At 36.8% G+C, this 23,701-nt stretch overlaps 2 protein-coding genes, 3 long non-coding RNA genes and 3 other non-coding genes across 10 annotated transcripts; 3 read left to right on the plus strand and 5 right to left on the minus strand.

The window, feature by feature from the left end:
* Positions 1-31: 31 nt before the first annotated feature.
* On the minus strand, positions 32-884 carry LOC132912107 (uncharacterized). Its single transcript, XR_009659146.1, has 3 exons — positions 784-884; positions 457-698; positions 32-386 (listed from the first exon to the last, which is right to left on the minus strand). It is a non-coding gene; the product is annotated as an uncharacterized LOC132912107 (long non-coding RNA).
* LOC132912106 (uncharacterized) lies at positions 728-1,469 on the plus strand. The gene is made up of 2 exons (XR_009659145.1): positions 728-868; positions 986-1,469. It is a non-coding gene; the product is annotated as an uncharacterized LOC132912106 (long non-coding RNA).
* Positions 1,470-2,041: 572 nt separating this feature from the next.
* Trnaw-cca (transfer RNA tryptophan (anticodon CCA)) lies at positions 2,042-2,113 on the minus strand. The gene has a single exon. It is a non-coding gene; the product is annotated as a tRNA-Trp (tRNA).
* Positions 2,114-3,808: 1,695 nt separating this feature from the next.
* Positions 3,809-3,890, minus strand: Trnal-aag (transfer RNA leucine (anticodon AAG)). The gene has a single exon. It is a non-coding gene; the product is annotated as a tRNA-Leu (tRNA).
* Positions 3,891-4,687: 797 nt separating this feature from the next.
* LOC132912245 (muscle-specific protein 20-like) lies at positions 4,688-22,245 on the plus strand. The gene is made up of 5 exons (XM_060969516.1): positions 4,688-4,844; positions 13,761-13,842; positions 19,881-20,010; positions 21,538-21,658; positions 21,748-22,245. The coding sequence occupies exons 1-5, from the start codon at positions 4,821-4,823 to the stop codon at positions 21,937-21,939; spliced, it is 549 nt and encodes a 182-aa protein (XP_060825499.1). The 5' UTR covers positions 4,688-4,820; the 3' UTR covers positions 21,940-22,245.
* LOC132912246 (myophilin) lies at positions 6,705-10,939 on the minus strand. The gene is made up of 4 exons (XM_060969517.1): positions 10,781-10,939; positions 8,243-8,442; positions 7,861-7,981; positions 6,705-7,774 (listed from the first exon to the last, which is right to left on the minus strand). Exons 1-4 carry the CDS (start codon positions 10,784-10,786, stop codon positions 7,592-7,594), a joined length of 510 nt encoding a protein of 169 aa, XP_060825500.1. The 5' UTR covers positions 10,787-10,939; the 3' UTR covers positions 6,705-7,591.
* On the plus strand, positions 13,183-13,323 carry LOC132912366 (U4 spliceosomal RNA). Its single transcript, XR_009659198.1, has one exon. It is a non-coding gene; the product is annotated as a U4 spliceosomal RNA (small nuclear RNA).
* LOC132912250 (uncharacterized) lies at positions 17,242-18,935 on the minus strand. 3 transcript variants are annotated; one of them, XR_009659168.1, is made up of 4 exons: positions 18,785-18,935; positions 18,491-18,720; positions 18,185-18,386; positions 17,242-17,872 (listed from the first exon to the last, which is right to left on the minus strand). It is a non-coding gene; the product is annotated as an uncharacterized LOC132912250 (long non-coding RNA). The 3 variants fall into 3 exon arrangements; XR_009659166.1 differs by lacking the exon at positions 18,491-18,720; XR_009659167.1 differs by having other exon boundaries at positions 18,491-18,935.
* Positions 22,246-23,701: the final 1,456 nt, after the last annotated feature.

Raw genomic sequence — 23,701 nt, forward strand, 5'->3', positions numbered from 1 at the left:
AATAATTTATTTATTTATACATATCATGCATTAAATAGAACATGACCTAGTATGCACGTTTTGTACAGAACAGATTTGAAGATTATCATTAATTAAAGCATGAATGAAAACATAAAAACGAAACATGGGAATGAAATATAGTTTTTCTTATGTATTTATGAAGAGATCTTTAGTGCAAAGAAAAAAATTCTGAAATATCTTCAAACAACTCAATCGTTTCTGATGTCGTCTTCTTAATGTGCACGTATTAATTTTTAATAAGCACGTGGTTTGTGCTCACATCCCGCATGCAAGCCTCGAATTATCCGAGAAACATGTCTACCAGGAAGCTACCATTCTCCCTACGTTGAAAAGAGTTTCGCGCGGGTTGTCTCACAAAGCCCCTCCTAGCATCAGGATATCATACAGTGATTGCAATGTTACCGGCGCATATGCTGTTACGATATTCCGTCATACCTTGACTTTCGCCCGTGAGGAATTTTTTCAACAGGAACGCATGCAGCCAACAGTAATTTCATGACGCCACCGATAGAAGCGCTAGTGTAAGCATTGAATTGTATATGTGTATACGCAGGTTCCTATATACATATTGAAAGCTTTAACTATGTATGTAGAGGCAAATCCCCCACCAGTGTTCCGAATCACATGTTAATTTTAGGGGAAAGCGTAATAAGATTTGATCCATTGACGAATACCTGCTGGAAGAGTATTGCTACGTATTATTCTTATGAAATATAACGAAGAAATGATTAAGATTTACAGAAGAATTTTGTCTGTACGTACACGCACACGTAAGAAGCACATTATTAATTCCAATTTTGGGGAAAAACGGTGTCACTGTCCCGTGATTCCACTTTATATTGTTCAGGTAAGGTTAGGACATTGGCACAATGCATTATCAAGCAAAATTCTAAAGCGGTAAGATGCGTATCGACATTGGAGACATATTGGAACCACAAATTTACCAAAATTTCTAATCATACAGGGTTAACGAATCAATAAACAATGAAAAGAAGCTGTGTGACCCAATGAAGTACTGCTACGTCACAGAGGTGCTTAAGGCCCGCTCGGCTCTTCCTCAAAATTGTGTCTTTCCAATCCGCGGCTAACATAACACGCATAGAGGTATCATCTACTGCGTTTGACATCTACCGTAGATCATGCGTTCCTGTTCATGAATCGGTTAAATTGTTGATTATGTCCATTCTACCTACTAACTACAGATTTACTGGAGGATTATAAGTATGAATGTAAATAATTTAACATTCATACAACTGTACATACATGTGTAACTAATGTTCGATACGATAAGTACTTGCGTGACAAATGAACTCGAGCTGGTCTCATGTAGCGATCGCCACTGCATATAATCATGGAGCAGTAAACTATTGCTATCAAAAGCAAAAATAATTTATCAACTTTTACGCAATTAGTTTGTACAATAATAAATGTAGTTATGTATAAAAATATTTATTGATTATTATTATGAAAACCCAAAAATCAAACTCGAGGACGGAAGCAGTGTGTAATATATGGAAATAGGAGACGGGTAGGTCACGGTAAAGTAGCTTCCTCGACTAACATGTTAGCCTAATCTTAGGAGGGGCTAAATGAGACAGCCCGCGCGAATGTCGCTCAACTGTACGAGAGAGGAGAAAGGTGATTCATTCATGTTATCCTAATATTTCACGTCTTGTGTGCGGGATGTGAGCACGCACCGCATTTTGATGTAAAGGAAATGCGTAAGTACTTATATATACGTTATGGAATTCATATAAAAAGTAGTATACGTATATATCTCTAATTTAATAGAGCAAAATTGTCTAAAGAACATAAAAAGGGAGTATGAATAGAAATTTTTAAGGGACTGTATTGTAACCAAAAATTTCATTCTATTTCTATTAATAGTTATTTTATGGGGATTCTAATATATTGATATAACTGTGCGCCTACTTTTTAAATATTTCAAATAAATTATTAGGAAGATAAAGGTAGATTAATTTATACTTAAATTCAAAAAAAGGAAAAGATAAACGATTTTTGACCCCGACGTGATTTGAACACGCAACCTTCTGATCTGGAGTCAGACGCGCTACCGTTGCGCCACGGAGTCTTTGTTTTGCCTCGCTTTTATTTACTAGAATAATAACATATGTATATAACAACAAAGATCAACATTTTTTTTGTATTATATTAAAGTTTTTCATGTTGCTAGGCAAAGATCTTTCATATATAAACGATTTTACAAAGATTTTTACTATTCAAGTAAACAGAGGATTCGGGTGAGATATAGTTCCAAATCTTAAACACTTAACTATTTGATATTTTCAAAGTAAATATATAAGATTGTGATATTAATGGTTATTCTGTTTGTTAACAAATTTTTTAGGCAAACTCATCCCCATTTGTACTTTCACAAGTCATATGTAATCCATATGCATCTATAATAAAAGTGTTCCACAGCCTAATAGCGCTAGGCTAAACTGATCTCGATGACTTTTAAAATTAACTGTCGCTCGAGTAATCTTTAATTAACTTCAGCATAAATAATTAAATTAATAAAATTTGAAAAATCCCTGTTTATCTAATCACGCAAGGAAAATCTTTTGTACATTTTCTTGATTATACTTGGCATTAATATATTGTTGAGAATTTTCAGTGGCCGTCCGTTTATGGCTCGTACGGGCCTTATCCTTTCTTTAGAAAATTACGAAGTGCATGTCCTCCCCGAGCTGTAAACTTAAGGATTCCGAGGTCAGTTAAAAACTCTAACCGGGAAGGCACGATGGACAGACGAAACGCAACGGCTGGTAGGGAGAATTAGCAACATAGGAGGATAGTTTATCAACAGACTTCGTACCATGCGAGTGAAATACTTCAATCCCAATAAGATCCTACCACCGCCGTGTTCATAACATCACGCGTTACTTGTATACAAGTGCAAATACAGTTCTAGATTAATCTAACACTCGATCTAGTAAATCTGCTCCACCTTGAGCGTTAATTCATTCGAGGTACGTGATATCGACCGATCGATTTGACTTGACCGGTTGCTCTTTAGTCGAGAATTCGCAACATATATTAACATTAACCTAATAAGTGTTTTAATTATTTAATAATTAGCGAAATTTTACTTGTTTATGTAGATTTTTGAATAACAGTCTTTTATATACAATTACTGTGAGAATCATTTGAATATTAGTTCTTAATAAATGATGTCTTGATTAATAAATATTTCAGTAAGAAAAAGCCTTACAAAATGTTAAACAATATATAATGCAATAGTTAAATATAATAAAAATATGTGAGGGCTGTCATTTTTAGGGAAAGTATAGAGGGTTTATGTATACAGCTTCTGTTAAATTATATTCTACGCGTATAAATATAAGGAATGGTATTGAATCTTTTGTATCTATTCATTGGGTGTGGCTTGTGGTGGCATCTTCAGAATGAAACATCTATTAGGCTAACATATTATTCAGAAGCATTGTCACATTCTAGTTACATCGGTAAAATAAACTCCGTATGACATAAAAGGTAATCTTTCTATCCGGAGTAAGAAAGTACATGAGAGAAATCATAGGTGTCGCTGACTGTGATGAAGAGGAGATAACCTCCTTCTAATACATAGTTTCCTAATAGGTGTGAACCACGGCGCCGCGTGCCGACGCAACCCATTGGACCTTCAAGGGAGTTGCTACCACCGTCTTCTTCATTAATTACGCGTCGTTGATTTATGAAGGTTGGTCGAAATACAATCCACGAACTTATCACGTGTTAAAATATTACAAAAGAAGGCAAAAAGAAATGGCAGCGGTGGGATTCGAACCCACGCCTCCGAAGAGACTGGTGCCTTAAACCAGCGCCTTAGACCGCTCGGCCACGCTACCAGTGATACCCACAATTCTTACGTAGATTTCATAAAGAGTCTTAGTAACCTTCTTAAAATAAAGTCATGTTTTATATATAATATCAAGTTATTGTCATGTTTCCGTGGCTGGTCTTCATTCGGTACTCTAAATCTGTTAATTTTTGTTATAACACATGACAGTCTTTAACAAGAAGAATTCATAAATACTAATTCTAAGGAGATCATCATTTTAAAGGTTATACGTGCTTTACTTTTTACTTTTAAATTACTTTTAAAGTTGGTGTATATTATACAATTATCTTAGACATACATGTTTTATGATTTATATGCATCGTCAGGAGTTCGATTAACAGAAGTAATTTTGGTTTGGGTTAGGTTTAATTTATAGTATAATATATTGTAGTAACCAAATAAACTATGCGTGAACTTTATATGCTTTTAAAATAATGATCTTCGTGTTTTAAAACTGGAATTTTTCCACCCTATTTGTCAAAAACTATCATATGAGAAAGAAATAGGTTACAAATTCGATGTGTCACAAATCAAACTTCAACCATTCTCATTATTTGTTTAATGATCAATTATCATTATCTTACAGAGATGTATGAAAAGTATCTCCAAAGGGAAGTATTTCTATGGAGAATTAGAAAAGCTTGTTGAATTGCTTTCAGTTAATAAAAACATCATGTTCACGTGATTCTTTTAAGAACGCTTTCCAAAAGATACCGGCGGAGGTGCTCGCGGGTAAACTAGGGTGGGTGGTGAGTAAGTGGTCCATATATAGAAGCGCCCCCACATTTACCAACACGAGCACACACCTGTCACGCATATATACGCAGCACGAGGGCCGAGGCGCACACTTTTTGAGCTTGAGTTGGTTAAAGCTCTGCCGGCTTCACGTCTCTACGTTTTGGGTATTGCAAAATAACAGTTACAATCAGCGTTCATCATGCCTGGACGTCCGCTTTGGCAGGTAAATTGCGTTCGAAAAATTTTCATTTTTACCTACTGACATTGTCGCGCATTTAACATACTTATACAAATTCGCGCCATTAAAGTATGGACGCTACGGAGTTGCTCGCGCCAATTAGTATAACCTGTAAATTGTAATCCACATTAGGCTATTGATTTTTAACGATCAAGTGATTTTATATCTTATGTTGTAAAAGTTCTCAAGGTAATCTTCTTTTAACTGTATATTCTCCATATTAACCTGCATTTCAAAATCACTATGTATGCTGCGCCATGCGATAATGTGATTCATAGTGTTTGTTCAATATCATATATTTGTTTACACCGTGAATTATAATTGCAAGACATTATAGATCAATAGATAGCAAAAACATAATTTTTTTCGAAAAATGGAATATTCTTGATAGACGATGATCTTGACAGACGTAGAAGAAATGTTGACTGCTTTATATACTGAAAATCCATCTATTTCAAACGTCTGACTCAGGATACATTTTTGCAATACTTTTTCCAAATTTTCGTTGAAGTGCTTCTAATTCTGTACAGGTTATAAACTATGAATCATTCGATGCACCGTCATCTACACTAATTTAATTTACATTTGACTCATATCTCTTTCATGTAAACGAGATTACATTTCCACGTTATATCATTCGTTTTAAATAAAACAAATTTTGGATGCCTAGATAATTTTTCATAGGATTTTTTAGTAATTAGACGATATAGAATATTTCGTATGATATCGTAACGTGAAGTATAAATGTTTGGTATGTTAATGCGATATCATAACACGAGTCCAGTATTGGCTGTCTGCTGGTATACCGTGGACTTCCAAAAATAACGCAAAGGCTTGCCAAGCTAAGCGAAAGTTTCAATCGAATCCTATGGTATGGTCATATTAAAAGGAGGAAAAAGTAAAAGAAAGAAGAATTTGTGTCATGACGATGATATCAAGTACGGTGCAAACTTTATTTACAAAGAAGTCGTGAATATTCTAGCATCTGATCTGAAAATAATTTTATGTTTAAGTTCCTTAAAACCAAACGGATTCAAATGATTTTCACCAAAAGATTTCTGGAAAGTCGAATGATTTTCCAAATTAAATAACAGTTTCAGTAGTCAGAATAAATTATCTGTTTTTAAAAATTAAGAACAAGAATAATCAACATTTATCCTCAAAGACTATTACAGATGAAAGTTCACTGCAACATATTTTTTCTAAATTAAAAGATTAATACAGTTAACAAAGTGGAGTCATATACGTTTTGTTACTGCCTAATAATAAATGGGGAATAAAAAAAGTTATTGTTTGCACAGGTTATAAATAATAATATTCGATAATATTGTTAGAGGGCGATAATACTAAAAAAAATTTCCATTAGGGTGAAATGATAAAAATCTATGACAGGTAAATACAGATAGTACATAATATACACACACATATGTACACAAATATATAAAATATGAAAAATAAATATCTACTAATAGGAAAATTTCATCACAATGAAATTTGAAACTGCTACCAGTAATAATAGTAATGCTGCTACCCATAATATTTAGTAAGTGAAATAAATTTTTATTTAGGACTCATTTCTTTAGTTGCATAAACATTCGCAATCGACTTTACCATCATATGTCATATTTCAGAGATACACTCACTATTGTTTTATTATTTGTGCTAACGTTTGCCAAGAACTTAACATCAGTAGAATTTTCAATATACTTCGACCATTCTGCTTTTAATATTTTAGAGAAAATAGTAACAATTGATGGTCAAAATGTTCCATTCTTGTAATCGATTTAAGGTACATTGTTCTTAATAATTCTGACTACAGATGTCAGCAATGTACAATAATACAGATAATAGAAAATAGCAGCGTTGCCTTTTTATTTTGTACATTTGTTATTTATACATTATTAATTTGTACATTATGTTAGCAAATTGTGCTAGGATAATTACAAATCTTAGAAAAGGCATTAGACTATTCGTTCGAATTGACAAAATAATCTTCGACGTAGAGACTCGGATAAAATCTTACATTTACATGTTAAAATAACTAGAAAATCCTGCTTGTTATATATAAACCTTTCCCGTGCTACGCGATATGACATAATTGATGAGCTTTTGTTGGCATTCTATATCATGTTCTCTGTTTTCTTTAATAAATTCTCGTGAAAGATAGATTGATATTCGATGCGTTAAGAAACGTATTTTTCACATTTTATTTATATAGGTAAGTATATGTTTGTCGTGTCATGTATAGTATAGGTGTAGGTGTCATTATCTTACAAAATTGTTCAGTATTTTCGTGTGTATACTAGGTGTGTAGATAAATTGTTTGTGAATGTGACGTGTGTACGTAATATGTTATGTGTGATTATAACGTAGCGTGTAGTGTATTTATTTAGTGTGTTTGCTTTTGACTTAATTATAGTTTATCGACAGGGTTTCGCATTTGCGTATACAAGAGTACAACGACGTTTCAGTATCATATCCTAGGGAAAAAAAGGTCACTACATTATCGCAGTGTATCTAGGATACATTTTCGCAGACATTCGATGAGAAAGCAATTTTATAGCTTGGTCGAATTCAGCGTCATAGACTCGTGACTAGAATACTTCGAATTGGTCGATAGTTGCGTTCTTTGAGTACTTCGAAATCGACAATTTGGTAGCAAATCTTTAGTACATTATTATTTGGATCTATATAAAGTTTCGATGTCGCGTGTTTTACGTGTTGTAGAATGTTTACATGTGTCGAGTGTTGCCGAATCCACCGTGACCAGCTTGACTGGCTCCTTTGTTGTAACCCATCTGCAAATTGAGCTGACCCTCGCTGGCTCGAAGCTGGTCTTCCGTAAATATTCTCTTATTTTCTTCGGCCATTTTTGGTCCTAGACGCGGTCCATTATATTCCGGATGCTTCTGCGTCTGTGTGGAAGAAAGAGATACATACGACAATTCTGTTAATGCTTTCTTTAAACTTCAAAATCTCTGCTTGATTTTATGATACGTACAATTCTTCCAAGGGCATAGAGACATAATGTAACTTGTGGGATATTACGTCTTTCGAAGAGGTCAGCTGTCTGAAAGATTTCTTCTTGTGGGACACCGTATTCTTTAATGGCTGCTTGAAATCTGTCCGAAAAAGAATCCACAATAGTATCCACTAATTACAAATTGATAAAACGAAATTGTATCTAGACTAAAGTACAATTGAGAGGCTTTTTGGAAAAAGGAATATATAGAGACAGCCATGAGATAAAACGATGAGTAAATTTCACGAGTAAATTTGGAAGGTCTGCCGCAATTTTAGATTCTTAGAATTAGCTACGTTTTAATTGATAATTACAATATTTCTTAAAGAAACTTTGTTTCTTTTTTATATTTATAAAATACCTTTGAACGTTTTCCATAAGTTGGAAGTTGGTTCCCTTGGCCTGAATCTTCTTCACCGAGCCAGGTGCCAATTTATTGATAAGCTTGCACAGGATGACCCCATCTTTGAGAATATCCTCGTAATTTCCAGGTGGAAGTTTCTCTCCTAAAACAGCCTCGATCCAGACCATAACTTCAGTCTCTTGTTCCTTGTTTCGGGCCTAGAAAGCGGAAGTTTCTTCGTCAATTGCATGGTGCGGAATTAGAATCGTAGGATGGTGGATGCTACGACACTCGATGTCGTCTCGAGAGTCAGGGATGGTCCAGCAAAGTGTTGCCGGGGAATTTAAAAATGTCAGGAACGAAAATAGACCGCGACGGTGTTATGTTACCGCGGGCGTAAAACGAACGTCGAAAATAAAATACGACGACCGATCTGTTGGCTTTTATTAAAACTGGCAAGAGGCAGCAACGTTTCGGCCACCTGTTTCCGTGCCGTGTGAATCCCGAGTTTTACTGATTTCTAGTAAAATCGTCAATAAGACGAAATTATGCTTCTGGCATCCTGACAATTCTTTCACCTCCGTGAGTTCCTTCTCGCGGCGTCTGTATCGACGAAACACGTCTTTTATCTTTTAGGGTAGGGTTTCCCAAACTTTTATGAGCCGAGAGACCCATTTTCACGACCTAGTCGAAGGTTATACGGGATGTAACTGCTGTCGACAATTGATCGATAAACAGTTCATAGATCTCAGCCGAGAGAAACAGGGCGACTAGAAAATAGTAGTTCTGTGACCTTTAACTGTGCTCTTTAACTGAGTCAACTTGGAATTGTTCTCGATGATTCTCGACGAGTAAACTCTCCCAATGAACGTGTAAACTATTCTCATATTTTAATTTTTATCACGACTGGATCGTTGAACAGTTACTTTTCATCGCAAAGGTAATTCTATTTCATTCGACATCTTTCTCCTTTGAATCGACTTACAAATGGGCGAATGCCGACAATCAACACGTAACATATTTCGAACGTGTTGCCTCGTAGTAAATATAGGTAATTTATAAAATCCTTTTAGAATAATTTACAATGCCAACGAACAATTGACGTAGATGAAATCTGGCTCTATGTTCGCGATAAATTAGTATTTATAGTAACAAGAAGCTTTCTTTATCAGTTGTTATTTTACGATTGCCGATTTATATACAATTTTGCCTCAAATATTTCAACGAGTGCATCATACGACTTACAAGTAGACGAATATCGAGAATCAACACGTAACGTGTTTCGAACGTGTTGCCTCGTAGTAAGCATAAGTAATTTATAAACTCCTTTTACGATGATTTACAATGCCAAGGAACAATTGACGTAAATGAAATCTGACTCTATGTTCGTAAACAAGTTTCTAAGTTTTATTAAATTCTTACTTCACGATTTATATACAGTTTTGCCTCGGCTATTTCAACGAGTGCATTATCTTATGTCTGGTTGAGAAACGTTCGTGAAAGATCAGTGGTAGTACAGAAGAGAAATTTTCAACATATCTGCGAAATGTCAAGCCTTTTGAAGCAATGTGTTCCTTCTCGAATGCTCTCGAGATGTATTTTAAGCTACCTATTCTCAAGGGACGTGACGTTTTCGTTCAGATCTAACTTTCGAGGACGTTTCGTGAACGTAACACCTGGTGCAACGATTCACCAAGTTAAAAGTTAAACCGATCGAATCCTCTCGAGTCTTCCTTCCGGCGATTCGAATCGAACGCCTGCGCTGAAGATTTCGCTTTTGGAAATTCATAAATGACATAATTTTTTCGCTAATACATTTGATATTCAGTCGTGTCAAATGTTTGAAATGGAATTAACGAGCAAACAGTGTTACGCGAATACGATAGGTGACGATGATTGGGAAATTAGCAGAGTGTTGTAATTGTAAGTCGACGGTTCAATCTTTTCGAAAGAAGATCTAATAGCAGGATATTAATCTTGTCGCAGAAATCGATCTATCAATTTTTCGAATTGGCATTTCCTCTCGAAAACACCGTCAAGATGTATTACGTAAGGATATTTATCTTAGGGTATAAATACTCCGACTCCGGATGAGACGGGGGAGGAGATGCGCGTCAAAGTCGATCAGCGGTACAAATTGCCATTTCGTAGTTACCAGTTCCATCGTGTCAATAATCCGGCCGACATTCGTTAAATAAAACTAAGAACGAATATCCTACGGTCTTACAAAATCCTCCTTCTTCCTTTTATTTCCAATATCTGTCTTTTCTTTTGCAACTTCAAACGTTACTGCTACGTGTCAAGATTAATCCAGCAATCTGGGAAAATCGCCAAAACGAAATAGCCCAAGGTCTATCGTAATTAGGATTCTACGAATAACCACGGTTTTCGCCTGCTAACGTAGCGATAAGAAATTATTCGTATATCAAATTTATAATCAGTATAGCTTGGCTTATCGTTAATTGGCATGGTATGATCAATGTATAGGCGATTAAGCGTCCATTAATCGCTATTTTCAACGAACACTTGATTTCCGACGGGATAGTGAACACGTACCGGCATCTTTCTTCTTCTTTTCTTTCCTTCGACACTGTAGACGTTGCCACGGAGACTGAGTTTTACCGCAGTTTAGGAGAGCGACTTTTGAACGATGACGCTGACTAGAGACTAAGTCGGACGCCGTGCATCGCGACGCTATATGCCGGTCTCCCCTCCGCCGTATCATTTCCCGACATTCAGAGAACGAATATTTTTTGGCCGAGTGCCCAGTGGGTATTCCCACACCCCCGCTCGTAACCAGATCTTGACACTGCAGTCCTATTTACAAAAAGAAACAAGAAATGTGCTTGTAACGTTCTTAGTAAACGAGCAAAATTTCTTCTATGCTATCGTGAATGTTTTTTGGGATCGCAATTTTAACGCGTTTCGCGATCTTTTGGTTTAAATAGATATTTATACGATTGTAAGTTATAATTTGTTTGCAAAGTACGATCAACAGGTTTAATATGTAGGTTCACCGGCGATCCGATTTTCATAATCGTGTTTAAGTAAATCTAGTTCAAGTAAAGAGAAATAGGTTTAATATCAGAGTAATATCTTGTTGATTCATCGTCAGAATTAATAATAGCTTGCAATTTCCTTGCCATTGATAAAATTAAAGATTTTCTCATTTCTGATGTAATTGTGTTTCAAAACTATCGACGGTTAAATGTCTACGCTACTTTAATTCTCTCTGGAAACACGTTAGCGTAACAATATTTAGTAGACGAAAGAAATTTTCGTCGAGGTTCTGTCTTTTTAGTCGTGTTCAGAAAAATTGGAATTTTCGTAAATATTCGCGATCTAGCTATAATAATTCGTCTAATGGCCTCTCCCTCAGGTTCGAAGACCGTTTCGCCATATATGATAACCGCTTCTCAATTTGCGTAAATATTCGCGATCTAGCTATAATAATTCGTCTAATGGCCTCTCCCTCAGGTTCGAAGACCGTTTCGCCATACATGATAACTGCTTCTCAATTTTGCTCGTGCACAAGAGCAGACTGCTTATTTTTGCACCTTCTTCTTCCTCTTCCTTCACCTCCTAACTTTCTTACAAACAGTCCCTCTTTGAAGCTTCACAATCCTTCGTAGCCACGAGCAACATTACGTACATCCCCAAGGCAATTAATTACAGAATTCCGAAAATACGTGACTAAGCATCGAAAATAGCATGTGCAATTTTGTGAATACGCGAGGGGATCGTCTGGAACTCGAATTAAAGCTCCGATGTTTCTAGCGAGAGGTATCTTTCAGCTGTTTCGTTCTGCGTTTGACGAAAGGTGTCAAAAATAGGTCACGGATCAGTTACGTTAAAAGCGGATGTACGTATCGTTGGCCACAGCTATGTGTCGTTTATTGTTGAATGCTGACGTCGCAAATAAACGGGGGAAATCCGTGGACGAAGTGGAAAAGTTCGAACAAGTGGGTGTGTTTTCTAACGAACGATGGTTAGCCGGTCGGTGGACGGACGCCAGATGAAAGAAACCGATAAGCAATACGCTCGTAATTTCTGGATGCTGGCCACTTCGAAGGGTGAGGCCACCGCCGAGTTTAGATTCCGTCAATTGACGCTGTTTCCAAGTTTATCGTAACCGTAACACCGCGGAATTGCGTAGACGCCTGGAGCGAATACGTATTCACATCCGATACATCGAGATCGAATTACGTAACAAAAATTAGATTAATCGCATCAACGAGGAGGTTGTCCCTTTACGCGATCCTTAGTCGATGATCGATCGATGAAGCGATCTTTTATCAGTTTGTGTATCTCATTTTCATTTGAAACGTAATTATTTTTAACGATACAAATATCGTCGACTCTGAAATTTTAGAAATTAGCTAATAAATGTTTAAATCGCTTCGTTCTATCAAGGTTTGAGAGCAACAAGTAGATAGAAAAAGTATTTACATACTTATCTGCAGAGGAGGAATGACTGGAGTAAGACTTCATTACGTCGCGTCCTTCCACGTGTACTTAACGTATCACCTCTTACTTTCCTGTTTTCCTGCGATAATGCATTTCCAGCAAATACTTAATGCATCTCTACTTGCATTCAGTTGTAAATATCGTTCACATGTAGGTGGTATCTAAAAGAAAACTGAATTCCCAGAAAGCATCGCTTTCTAGACGATTCGTGGATTTATCCGACGGACATTTGCAATAGTAGTATATTATAAGAAGCGTTTCTATTAATTTCTTAACGTTTAATAGATTTTTATTTATTTTATATGATTTTAATACGTTTATTTAACTATATTTCACTTTTAAAATAGCTTACTTTCTACCGGTTTGTACCTACGCGCACTCGACGCGTTAGTGCGTCGACTCGCCACTAGGTGGTGTCGAAGAAGAAAGGATTCTCACTGTCGAAAGATGACGCGAGTGTTATTAGTAGGAGTGTGGAACATAGTATCATCAGCTTTGCGCAGTGGCGATATCGTAACCAATGAGGTTCTACCGAGGTGCGATTATTGCTAGTTGAAAACTTTTACCAATACCCCGCCATGACGATGTGAAATACCATCGGCTACGGCAATTTTTGAAAGTTTCTGCGGAAACTGATAAGTTTTCTCGAAAACTAAGAATTTCAGAAATCGCTTCGCTTCAAATGTTTTATTTGAGACAGAATTGAAGTTTTGTTAGGGGGGCATTGCTTGAAGGTAGAGAGCCCTGCTGTTAAGTGTAATGTAAAGTAGTTTTCAGACTTTCAACTTCATTTTTAAACCTTAGCGAGGAAGTATGACGTTATACGCACGATCAGCTCGATATAAGAACTCTGAACTTTATCAGTGCTTCAAGTGTAGCGACTCTGGACTTGAGCTTTCAAGATAGAATTTAATGAATACGGCGCACATGTGTAATGGCTATTTCCAGACCTCATCTTGCACAAAAAATATTGTCCGACATTAATCACTTTCAGCAGCTATTAGCGTGCCACATGTGAAGTTTGCCGATAGCATAAAAAACACGTATTAAAATAGTTCTTTGATCGTAGGTTGCTGGGAAACGAGAACCAAGCCAGGAAGCCGAGGCTCAGCAATGGATCGAGCAAGTGGTCGGAGAGAGATTTCCTTCAGGTATGATCGTGAAGCAATATTAAACTTTGACTTTCATCGATTTACGTATTATAAATGTGTACTGTGGCTGGGACAGTCATAAATACAATCGATTAAAGTTTATCGATGATACTACCTACTCCTTTGATACACGTGCTCTCGTATATGAACTCCTGTTCTACGGAGGTGGTGCAGTTCGAAAAGCGTGTCAATATCACCACCCCCGTTCAGGACCAGTGCAACGCGTCCAAAAGCTAGCTGCGATCCTATAATTCCCGGGTACGAATGTCAGGCCGCGTGATGTCGTAAAGGTTAAGCTTGTTGACTGGGTCAGTTATTGGGATGTCTAATGAGAGGCGACAAGTCGAGGAGTAAAAGGAAAGGATAATTGGAAATTTGAGGAAAATTTACTAGAGCGAAGAAGACGGACAACTAGATATATTGTCACGTATAATAAAAATGGTACGTTTAATATTTATAAATGTGGTAATTTTGACGACTTAATTAATAAATTTACTGGTTATACTTAATATCTATAAATCTAAATTTTAGTGAAAGGTCGTTTATTGGTTGTGAGAAACTGATACCGAAGCACGTAAGATCCTGAGTAGAGTGCGGAGGGTGAATGGTTGCAGATGCTTGTTAGGGGTAGCTATATCCTCTTGCTGCTGATGTTCTCCTAATAAAACGCGCGCTTTGTTGCGTCATTCGAGTCACCCTATTGAACGAAAAGTGGGTAGCGACCCCTACGTCAACGTGTACCCCTGGTTGGTGAAATACGCCAGGCGTCGACGCAATTGCTATGCTGAACGAACGATGGTATAACGACACAGAATAGTACTCGAATTAAGACAAACTAATATTTTTAAAAGATCCTTCGCGCTTCTCTAGCACCCTATTGAAACACTATCAAAGTTAAAAAAATTATATTCTCTCGGTGGAAATTTTTATTGAGCGAGTTTGATCTCTATGATAGATTTTCGTGTCAGAATAAGTGGAGGGTGTTTAAACTTGGAACATCATATAGTTAGACTTTATGTCATATTACAGACTATCCCTTGAGCGTTACGCAGTGTTAGTTCCACCCACAGCAAGCAGCAGCTCTACACGATGATGTGATCCGGGTATACGAAGCTTTTGATGTTATTGACTCATTTAAAATTGAACTTGAACTACCGCCTCGTTCGATCGCTACCGCCCACTTTCCTATTTTTCCGATTCGCCCTTAACGTCGCTCACCTTTACGATAACGCGCAATTGGAATTCGATGCGTTTCAGAATCCTCGAATCTTTCCATTCTGGATGTTAGCCTGTTCCTGGAAGCTCGCGTGGCATGCTGGACACGACCTTTGTATACCAGTTTGCATACTACCAAATATTTCTTAGACAAGGGTAGGAAATTGTATTTTATTTAAATATTCGCATTTACATACAATTTCTGGAAACGTTCACGACTGTTTGAGTAAAAGATACTGAATATTTAAGTGAAATTTTTTTTAGAGAAACTTGATTAGTTTGTTGTTTGTTAAAAAAAAAATTGAGAATTAATTAGTGAAAGATGAGATTGTAAAATATTAAAACGATGACAAAAGTAGTTTCTTTATAAGATTAGAAATATTTACACGAGTGAGAATGAAGTGCTCTGTTGTTGATACCGTAGGAAGGAAAAAACTCCGCTGAGGAAATCGTCAAACGGTCTTTAGCAATCTTTTGCCGACGACACGTATTGATTTAGCGTCATCTGTTCATCATGTTACGTCGTAAGGACGCCAACGTATCAGGGCCGCATACGAGAGCCCGGATAGTCAAGTGAAATATCGCATTATGTCATTTCTTGTTTCCTCCTTCTTACACACCTTCCGGTTTCCTTCTCGTGGAATGAATTACATTAAGAATTCGTCCGCCTAAATTTTTCTTGTTTCGGCTGATTTATTGCAACAAAATGTCCAATATCATACTGATCAATTTTTTACAAAGTTGTACATATCCAACACCGTGTTATTCATTCAACATACGTACTTTAATTAAAATTTTTATAATATTCATATTTTGTATATTTTTAAACAATTTATTCTACGCATAAGTGACCTTCGTCAAAATTTATTAAACAAACCACAGCGCAATTAATTTCCTGCTCTAATTGCAGAAATTTTATCACCGTATGCTATTGTGAACGCTCCTTAAAGCTCGTCAGGAAGAAGGGTTACGAGTTACGAGGGAGGCAAGTGTCAGTCATCCGTTCGTCACGGAGGCACAACTAGCTTGCTCGCACCAGGGTACTAGCAGATGTTTGAGGGATTTATGGCTTGCCCGCCACGTTGACGTCAACGTCGACGTATCGATCCTTGTGCACTTTGAACCCTAAGCTTTTCACAGTTCGTAGTCTTCTCCTCTCCTTCTCGAGGTGTAACTTTACGCGATAGAATGTCGATATGTCGAACTGCTCGTCACGAGACGTTACGTGACGTCACGAAAGCTCGCAGTTACTAGGGTAGCAAAGAGGGGCAGTAGATGAATTTATGGCTTTCTTGCCGACGAAGGGCAGCACCTATTATTCGCGTAGACTTCGATGTGTTCGTTCGAAGAATAAGAGCATTTCCTCCGGAAGAAATCGCGTATTGGATATTCGTACGATCGAAAGGTTCTGGAGATATGTCAACGGGTGCCAGTTGTCCATCAAAAGATCGTCAATGACGTCATTCTGAGAAGAGCTTATCAGGATTACAGCCCGAGGGTAGATTTACGACCGAAAGCAACAAGTTGTTGCCTCGGGTCGTGTTTCATTTGGGATGCCCGTAAGGAGTGTGCTCTCTGTTTTTGTTAATCCTGTAATTTCATGTAAACTCCTTGTTGCTTAAAGTAGGGTAGATTTACAGGGGCGTACAAAATTATAATATATTTACACATTTAAAAATGAAATTTTATTTGAAATATCAATTCTATCGCATATTTTTTAATTTCTATTTTTCATTGGTGTTGTTTAAATTCTAGGAATTTAAATATGGAACAGAGTGTTGGTTCATTAACAAACAAATGCGTTGTATGAAAAAAGTCTTAGTTTGACAAAAGTGGAGGGAAATTGGATTCTCTTTGCGTGTAAGAGGACTCGTTCCCGCGGGACCTGTTGCTTGCCAGCGGTCGTAAATTCAAGCCGAGGATGTTGTCCTGATGAAAACCGTGTGTTTGACGTCTTTATGACATGAAACTGACGTGAAATCGATACCAAGACACGCAAGCGTGTTTGTCGAAGCTAGGCCGAACCATTCCGTCTCAAGATTTCTTTTCTTCTTATCGTTGTACCACGTAATGTTATGTACTTTCCCACTCCAAAAAAATTATTTGTTTAATCTTTGCTAATCAAGATATTTATTTGAAAAAATTATATATAAGATGTGCGTTCTTTGCACTACTGTCTCGCATGGGTTTTATCCACCTGTCTGATAAACGCAATAATATATTCTCGCACGGAATTACGGAAAAATGACATGTGTGCAATGTGTATTGGTAAAGGAAACAGGCCTCGAGCAATTTATCGATTTCACATCAAATTGTCGAGACATGACGACTATGACGTGTCACCGTAACAGGATAGTATCGAGGGTAGTAATAGTTTCCGATTCACCAATACATATTATTGCGACTCGATATTTTTTTGACGCATAGTATCGAGTACGAAGGAAGAGAGCAGTAAGACACGCAACGTCTGAAAAATATCAGGTCAGCATCACGTTACTGTGTTTACTCGAGCACGAAAGAAAGCAGCGAAGAATCGTAAGGAGCAAGTCGGTTCAGATCTGCAAGGCGTTCTATCGATTTTCTGTCATCTTCTTGCGTTTACGACATCTCATTGTGTTTCGATGCTACCAGGAATGTATACCATGTCACGCTTGTTTACTCCATATGCCCGCGTTGATCCAGAGGTGGATGCTGGAAGCTGTAGCCTCCGGCCTGTTGCCTGGATATTGTGGAAAAGCAACTGGTTCGCTCGATCCGCTTGACATGCGTAGCTGAGTCACGTACACCAGTATCACTCCCTGTCATATAATTATTTCTGTAAAGAACGAGTTTCTTCTATATTTTTCAAGACAGAAATATTACTTTCATTTCTTCCAAGGAAATTATTTAATAAGTTAGTTAGTTCTTTAGCGACTTTGATAATAATCTAGGCCACAGAAAATTATATATCTTGTCTTAAATAAATTAGGTCAATTTTTTAAATGTTGGATGCAAACTGTTTATTAGAAATTTTTTCCTGCTTGATTGTAATTTCATTCATGATTGTTCTAAATAATGCTTATTCTCCTAATCGTATAATTGATAGCTGTCGTTTTTGTTTGAAAGTTAGGAATCAATAAAGAATTACTTGAAGAATATATTAGTTGCTGTTGATCGGCTGTCGAATACTCGTCAATCGAAAATTCAAGCAGACGACCAGTTTTGTATTAGGCGAGCAGATTTTGGGGTAAGCGTGTAATAGTATCCCCTCTATTGCAAAACCACGTGACATATCGTCCTTACAGGATCAGGATAGTAGTCCTTTGAACGGTTAGTCCGTGTCTCTTTATCTAAAAATGTTTCAAAATAACTAGTGGTTTTTATAACAAATATGTAACAAATCACAAATAGATGTATAGTTACAAACAGTATGTATTTATATTCTAATATTTACTACAAAACAAGAGTTAGAAAATAAGTTCATTATCGTTATTCATAATTTTTTGCAATGGCCTGTTTCAGCCTGGTACGTAGAGTTTCACAAATTATATAGTTCCATATAAAAGACACAACTGGAGAACTACTTGAAGCTTAGTATGTTTTCTTAGTAACTCTGTAACTTTCATATTCATAGATGCTGCATATATTATCCATTGGTACAACCACGCGTAACCGTAACATATCCTATAGAATGATATATTAATCGTTGAGTTGTACTTGGCTGAGAAACCCTTGATAAATCACTTACCTATTTAAACATCCATCGCTGGCATTCCTACTTCTATCTTCTTTCAAGATACCTTTTATCCAATATATAAATCATTTTGACAATTTGATGCTTTGAAAATATCTATATGTACATGATTAAATATGTAAGTGATATACGCATATAGGAAGAGCGCCAGTCGTTGCCGTACGTCGACCGCAGCGCTTCCGCTCATGGCTCGCGTATCGATACAATTTATAAAGTCGCTCGCCAGAGTGCGTGGCATGTCAATACGTTCAATATATCGAAACGTTAACCGGGAGAGGAACTTGACAATAAACGATACATGCTTGACATCAATGTTAAACTCCTGTTGGTTGCTAGCCTCCTGGCAATTTGAGATGCAGCGTGTCTTTCGAATGGCGACGGGATTGCTTCTACGCCGCGAGTCACGACGACTGCAAGACAATGATGGCGCTGATCGAGAAACACCAGAGTTGAAGAGTAGAAAAAAAAGCGAGCAACGGAAGACGGAGGCGGTCTTTTCTGATCCTTCGACCGACTGACAAAAAATGCCATGCCCCCTTGGCGCGCCTCTTGGCATAATGGGGCGCTATAAACGAGTGCTGGTGCACGCAGCCTCTGTTATTATTTCGCGGCAATCTCGTCCGCAGCGATGAACAGGGAGGAGGAGAATAAAACAAGAGAAACGACAGCTGCCATTCATTCGAACCGATAATAGCCCACCTGACAATGAAAATCAATGGCCGACATGGAGTGCGCATGTCGTTCGACCGCGGAACTTTCGAAGCAACGCTTTATCCCGAGGGAAGCCAGATTTATTTTTCTGCTATCCTGATGCTACTGTGGTACTTGGCATTCTTTTCATTGCTCGCTCACTAGCTCTCCTTTTTGTCACGAATTTTTTGGGATATTTAGGTCTTACGTGAATGATTGGTGGTTGGGTTCGATGGATTAAGGAATTGCATAATAATTAACCTTTTAATGCCTCGTGTAACACACGTACACAAATATATATTTTATATCAAGAGATTTATAACCAAAATAAATATTATATTTATTACAGGTTCTCATTTTTGTTACGCTTATTAACACAAGGGAAATGATATGTTTTTAGGTGTGAGTTATGAAGATGCTTTGCGGGATGGTGTACTGCTTTGTAAACTTATGAACAAACTGCAGCCGGGACTCATCACCAAAATTAATACGTCTGGTGGTGATTATAAGATGATGGACAATCTTAATCAGTATGTATCGCAAAAAATGCTTTTATATCGCATGAATACATAATTAGTGTGTAAGTTGTAAATAACAACATTATCTGTGGATTGCGTGTAAACTGTATTATTTCATTGACTAAATATTATTGTATCATTTATTGCATATACAATAATAATATTTAGTAAACACATCCCATATTATGATATCCGTGTATAAAACAAGAATGGAACAAAACGTAAATGCTTGTAGAGAAGGCAAACTCGCTAATTTTTGTTACCTACTATCAAGCTTTCTTTCATCTCATGCTTTCCTGTTATTCAGTCAAGTTTACGCAATCGACAGTGTTTTACTACGGAACGATTCTCGACTCGAATCTATCGAAGTCGAAGAGTCACGGAGTCGTTGAGATCGAGAGATCAAACGATACGCGATTATTGACTTGGAATCGCTAGCGCAATTGCCGCGAAATTTCGATTGTGTCACTGTTCCTCGTGTTACCTGAAAGCCTGATAAATAAGTATCAAGAAAGTCCCAAGTCGGAATCGTCGCAATCATTTCATAAAAATAAACCGAAGAACCTTGTCTTTTACCTATACTCGACATCTTACACAAAATTTTCGACAACATAACAATATATAGTTTATACTGATGATAAACGCGATTAATCAAATACATTCTGATAAGAATACTTTGCGTTTATCATGTGTACTTATATGTATATGTTATATTTCTTAGATAATAGAACAAATTACAAAAACTGAAAATTATTATCATTGGAAATTATTGTTTGAGCTGAACAAGATTATGTCCAAACAAAATGTCATTAGAGAGACGAAACGTATAAGGAAGATATTTAGTAAGAGGCTTTCTGCAAAGTACAGTAACCATGTATGACATTTGCGGCGTCTGACAATCTGACCACGATATCGCGTGCGCATGTCGACAATTGGCGCGTTTTCAATGTTTAAGAGCGCTTTCCTCAGTAGTGGGGTGAACGATGCGCAGCGCGGCCACTCCGCATTACTCCCTTTTTATGCGGAATACATAAGTAACGTAGAGGTTAAGAATATTTATCGTGTGCGCTTCTTTCGTTCTTACATTCCTAATACCCAGAGAGTTCATTAATACTGGCCTGCCTCACGTTTCTTGCGTTACGTGGCACGTTGCATCACAGCCAACGAAATGGCGGCTTTTGAGCATATGTTTATTGTTTGCTATAGGGCTAAATTCATGCTTGTAATTTATGATATTTAATCGAATAAAAATATGGTTATTTTGTTTTGCATTATTAACTTCAGCATTCTAATTGTTTGACTGTAAATTTCATGGAAAACTGTTACCTATTATTGCTTGATGTAGCACGGTTATTTACGGATTAAAGAGATTTCAATGATCATCGTGCATGTCTAGACCAATTATTCAAAAGTCGATCAAGCTATCCTGCTGTCCTGTTAATCAAAGACACGAGACGTGTTAATTCCTAGGTATTCTGAGAAAATATACACATACATACTTTATTCAAGCAATGTAATTATAATGTATTGTTATTTCAGATTCCAGAAGGCTTGCGTGAAATACGGAGTACCTGATGTAGATTTGTTCCAAGCAGTTGATCTTATGGAAAGAAAAAATATCGCGCAAGTGACCAACACCATCTTTGCCATTGGCCGCACTGTAATAATTTTGATCAAATACGCCTATTTTCCATTATCGTTAAATGTATATAATTGCAAGAAAAATAATAAAACGATATAAATTTGCAGACATATAGACATCCAGAATGGCGCGGACCATGGCTAGGTCCAAGACCGGCAGAAGAGAATAAGCGGAATTTCACGGAAGAGCAACTAAGAGCTGGCGAAGGTTATATTGGTCTTCAAGCTGGTACCAATAAGGGCGCGACTCAAGCTGGTCAAAACTTTGGAGCAACAAGAAAGATTCTCCTCGGAAAATAATATTTCTACATAGTATTTCGTAATACTCTTAAGATTTCTTTAGAAATAGTTCGAAATTAATTTTAAACAGAATATTCATCGATGTCTTAGAACAGATGTCGAATCATAATTAATCGTATTAACAAAGAATTACGTTGGACTCCTTAATTTGTTGTGTACTGTAATCGATTATAGCGCATAAAAGGTGGAGATCAATTATTTGATACGAATAATTGTCGTTAATAAGATTCATGGATGTAATATAAAATAACAACAATTTTTCATTGTAACAGGCTAATTCAATAAATTCATCTGATTGTGTTAATACCCTGAAGCTACATATCCGACATTTTTTTTCACTGTTTTGCACGAATTTGTGTACGCGAGTAAGTACTTGCATACATTGGTACAAGATATCGATATAGATATGTCCGAGAACGAATACATTTTTAAGATCGACACGTAAAGTCACATACAGTGTACTTGTACTTACTGGCGTACGTATGCAGGTAGAGAGGCACATACATGACGATGAGCCTCGTACGTGACAGCGACGATAAGTGGAAGTGACGTGTATGTACACGCATTACACGCATTCTTCGAGCGGTTTCTACACCGCGAGGCTCCCCAATGATCAGGCAAGTATCTCGAGTTAGGATATCTATGGACCATTACATATCTTTCGTTGTTTCATTCACACACGGCTCCACGTTGGTTATCGAAGAAAACTTGCTGATAGAAAACTTGAATATCAATACACATAAACATTTTATATATCTATACTGTTCAATCGGTACTACATAAAATTAGATACTATAAAATTTATACATTTATATGTACTTGTATATATAGCTTATAATAGGTATGCTCATACACATTAGGTTATTATTATTAAATGTTATAGGATAGTTCATTTTCTTAATCTATAATCATAAATATATATATTTATACGCCATAATTATAATAATACTGATTAAGAACAGTTGTTACTCCTTCTGTATTTCTATTTCTGAGAATTCCTGTATAATAAAGAAGAATTAATATGGAACGAAGAGAGAAAATCTCAGCGTTTCTTGATCGCAAGAAATGACGTATTTGTCTTGTCGGTCGATCGCGATCGTGGGGCAGGCCAGTTCTTGGGGTCCCCCCGTGATAAAATAACATAAGTTACGAAGAAGTATAATAATACTGTCGCGCATGTACGGCCATCGTGCGGCCTTCTTGCATTCTACGTTGCTAGTTACAAAATACGGTTTATTACGCGGATTGAATGAAAAGAAGGGGTATGTATACTTCTAAATTAAGATGACAATAGCTTCTTGCTTTTGCTGTGTTCCTAATGAAAGGGGAGCGCTGCGGAGTGGCCGCTCCGCGCATCACTGCACCCCACTATTCTTCACGCACTCGTAAACCGCGTACATACGAATCATGATCACCTTTTGGACCCTTTCTGCTGTTATTGTAGTTACTCTTGGTATTCAATACGGATCGCGTAATCGACTATCCAGCGATAGGATCACGTAGTTTCTACAACTTTGCCGTTTATCGGGGGATATTGATTTCTTGTCATTCGAGTAAGTCGATATTGATTATATACTGAGAAACTTACAATGTGATAGTAATAATTACTTACTTTTTAAATTTCTAGATATTAATTTTATTTTATTTATTATATAACATTTTTTTACTAAGTGACAAAGTTAGACTAAGTTTATTTATAAATTTTGTCAGAAATAAATTAAGACAGAATATAACAATATACATATAGAGCAAATAAAGAATG

This window comes from Bombus pascuorum, chromosome 11, assembly GCF_905332965.1.
Source record: "Bombus pascuorum chromosome 11, iyBomPasc1.1, whole genome shotgun sequence".
NCBI lineage: Eukaryota > Metazoa > Arthropoda > Insecta > Hymenoptera > Apidae > Bombus > Bombus pascuorum.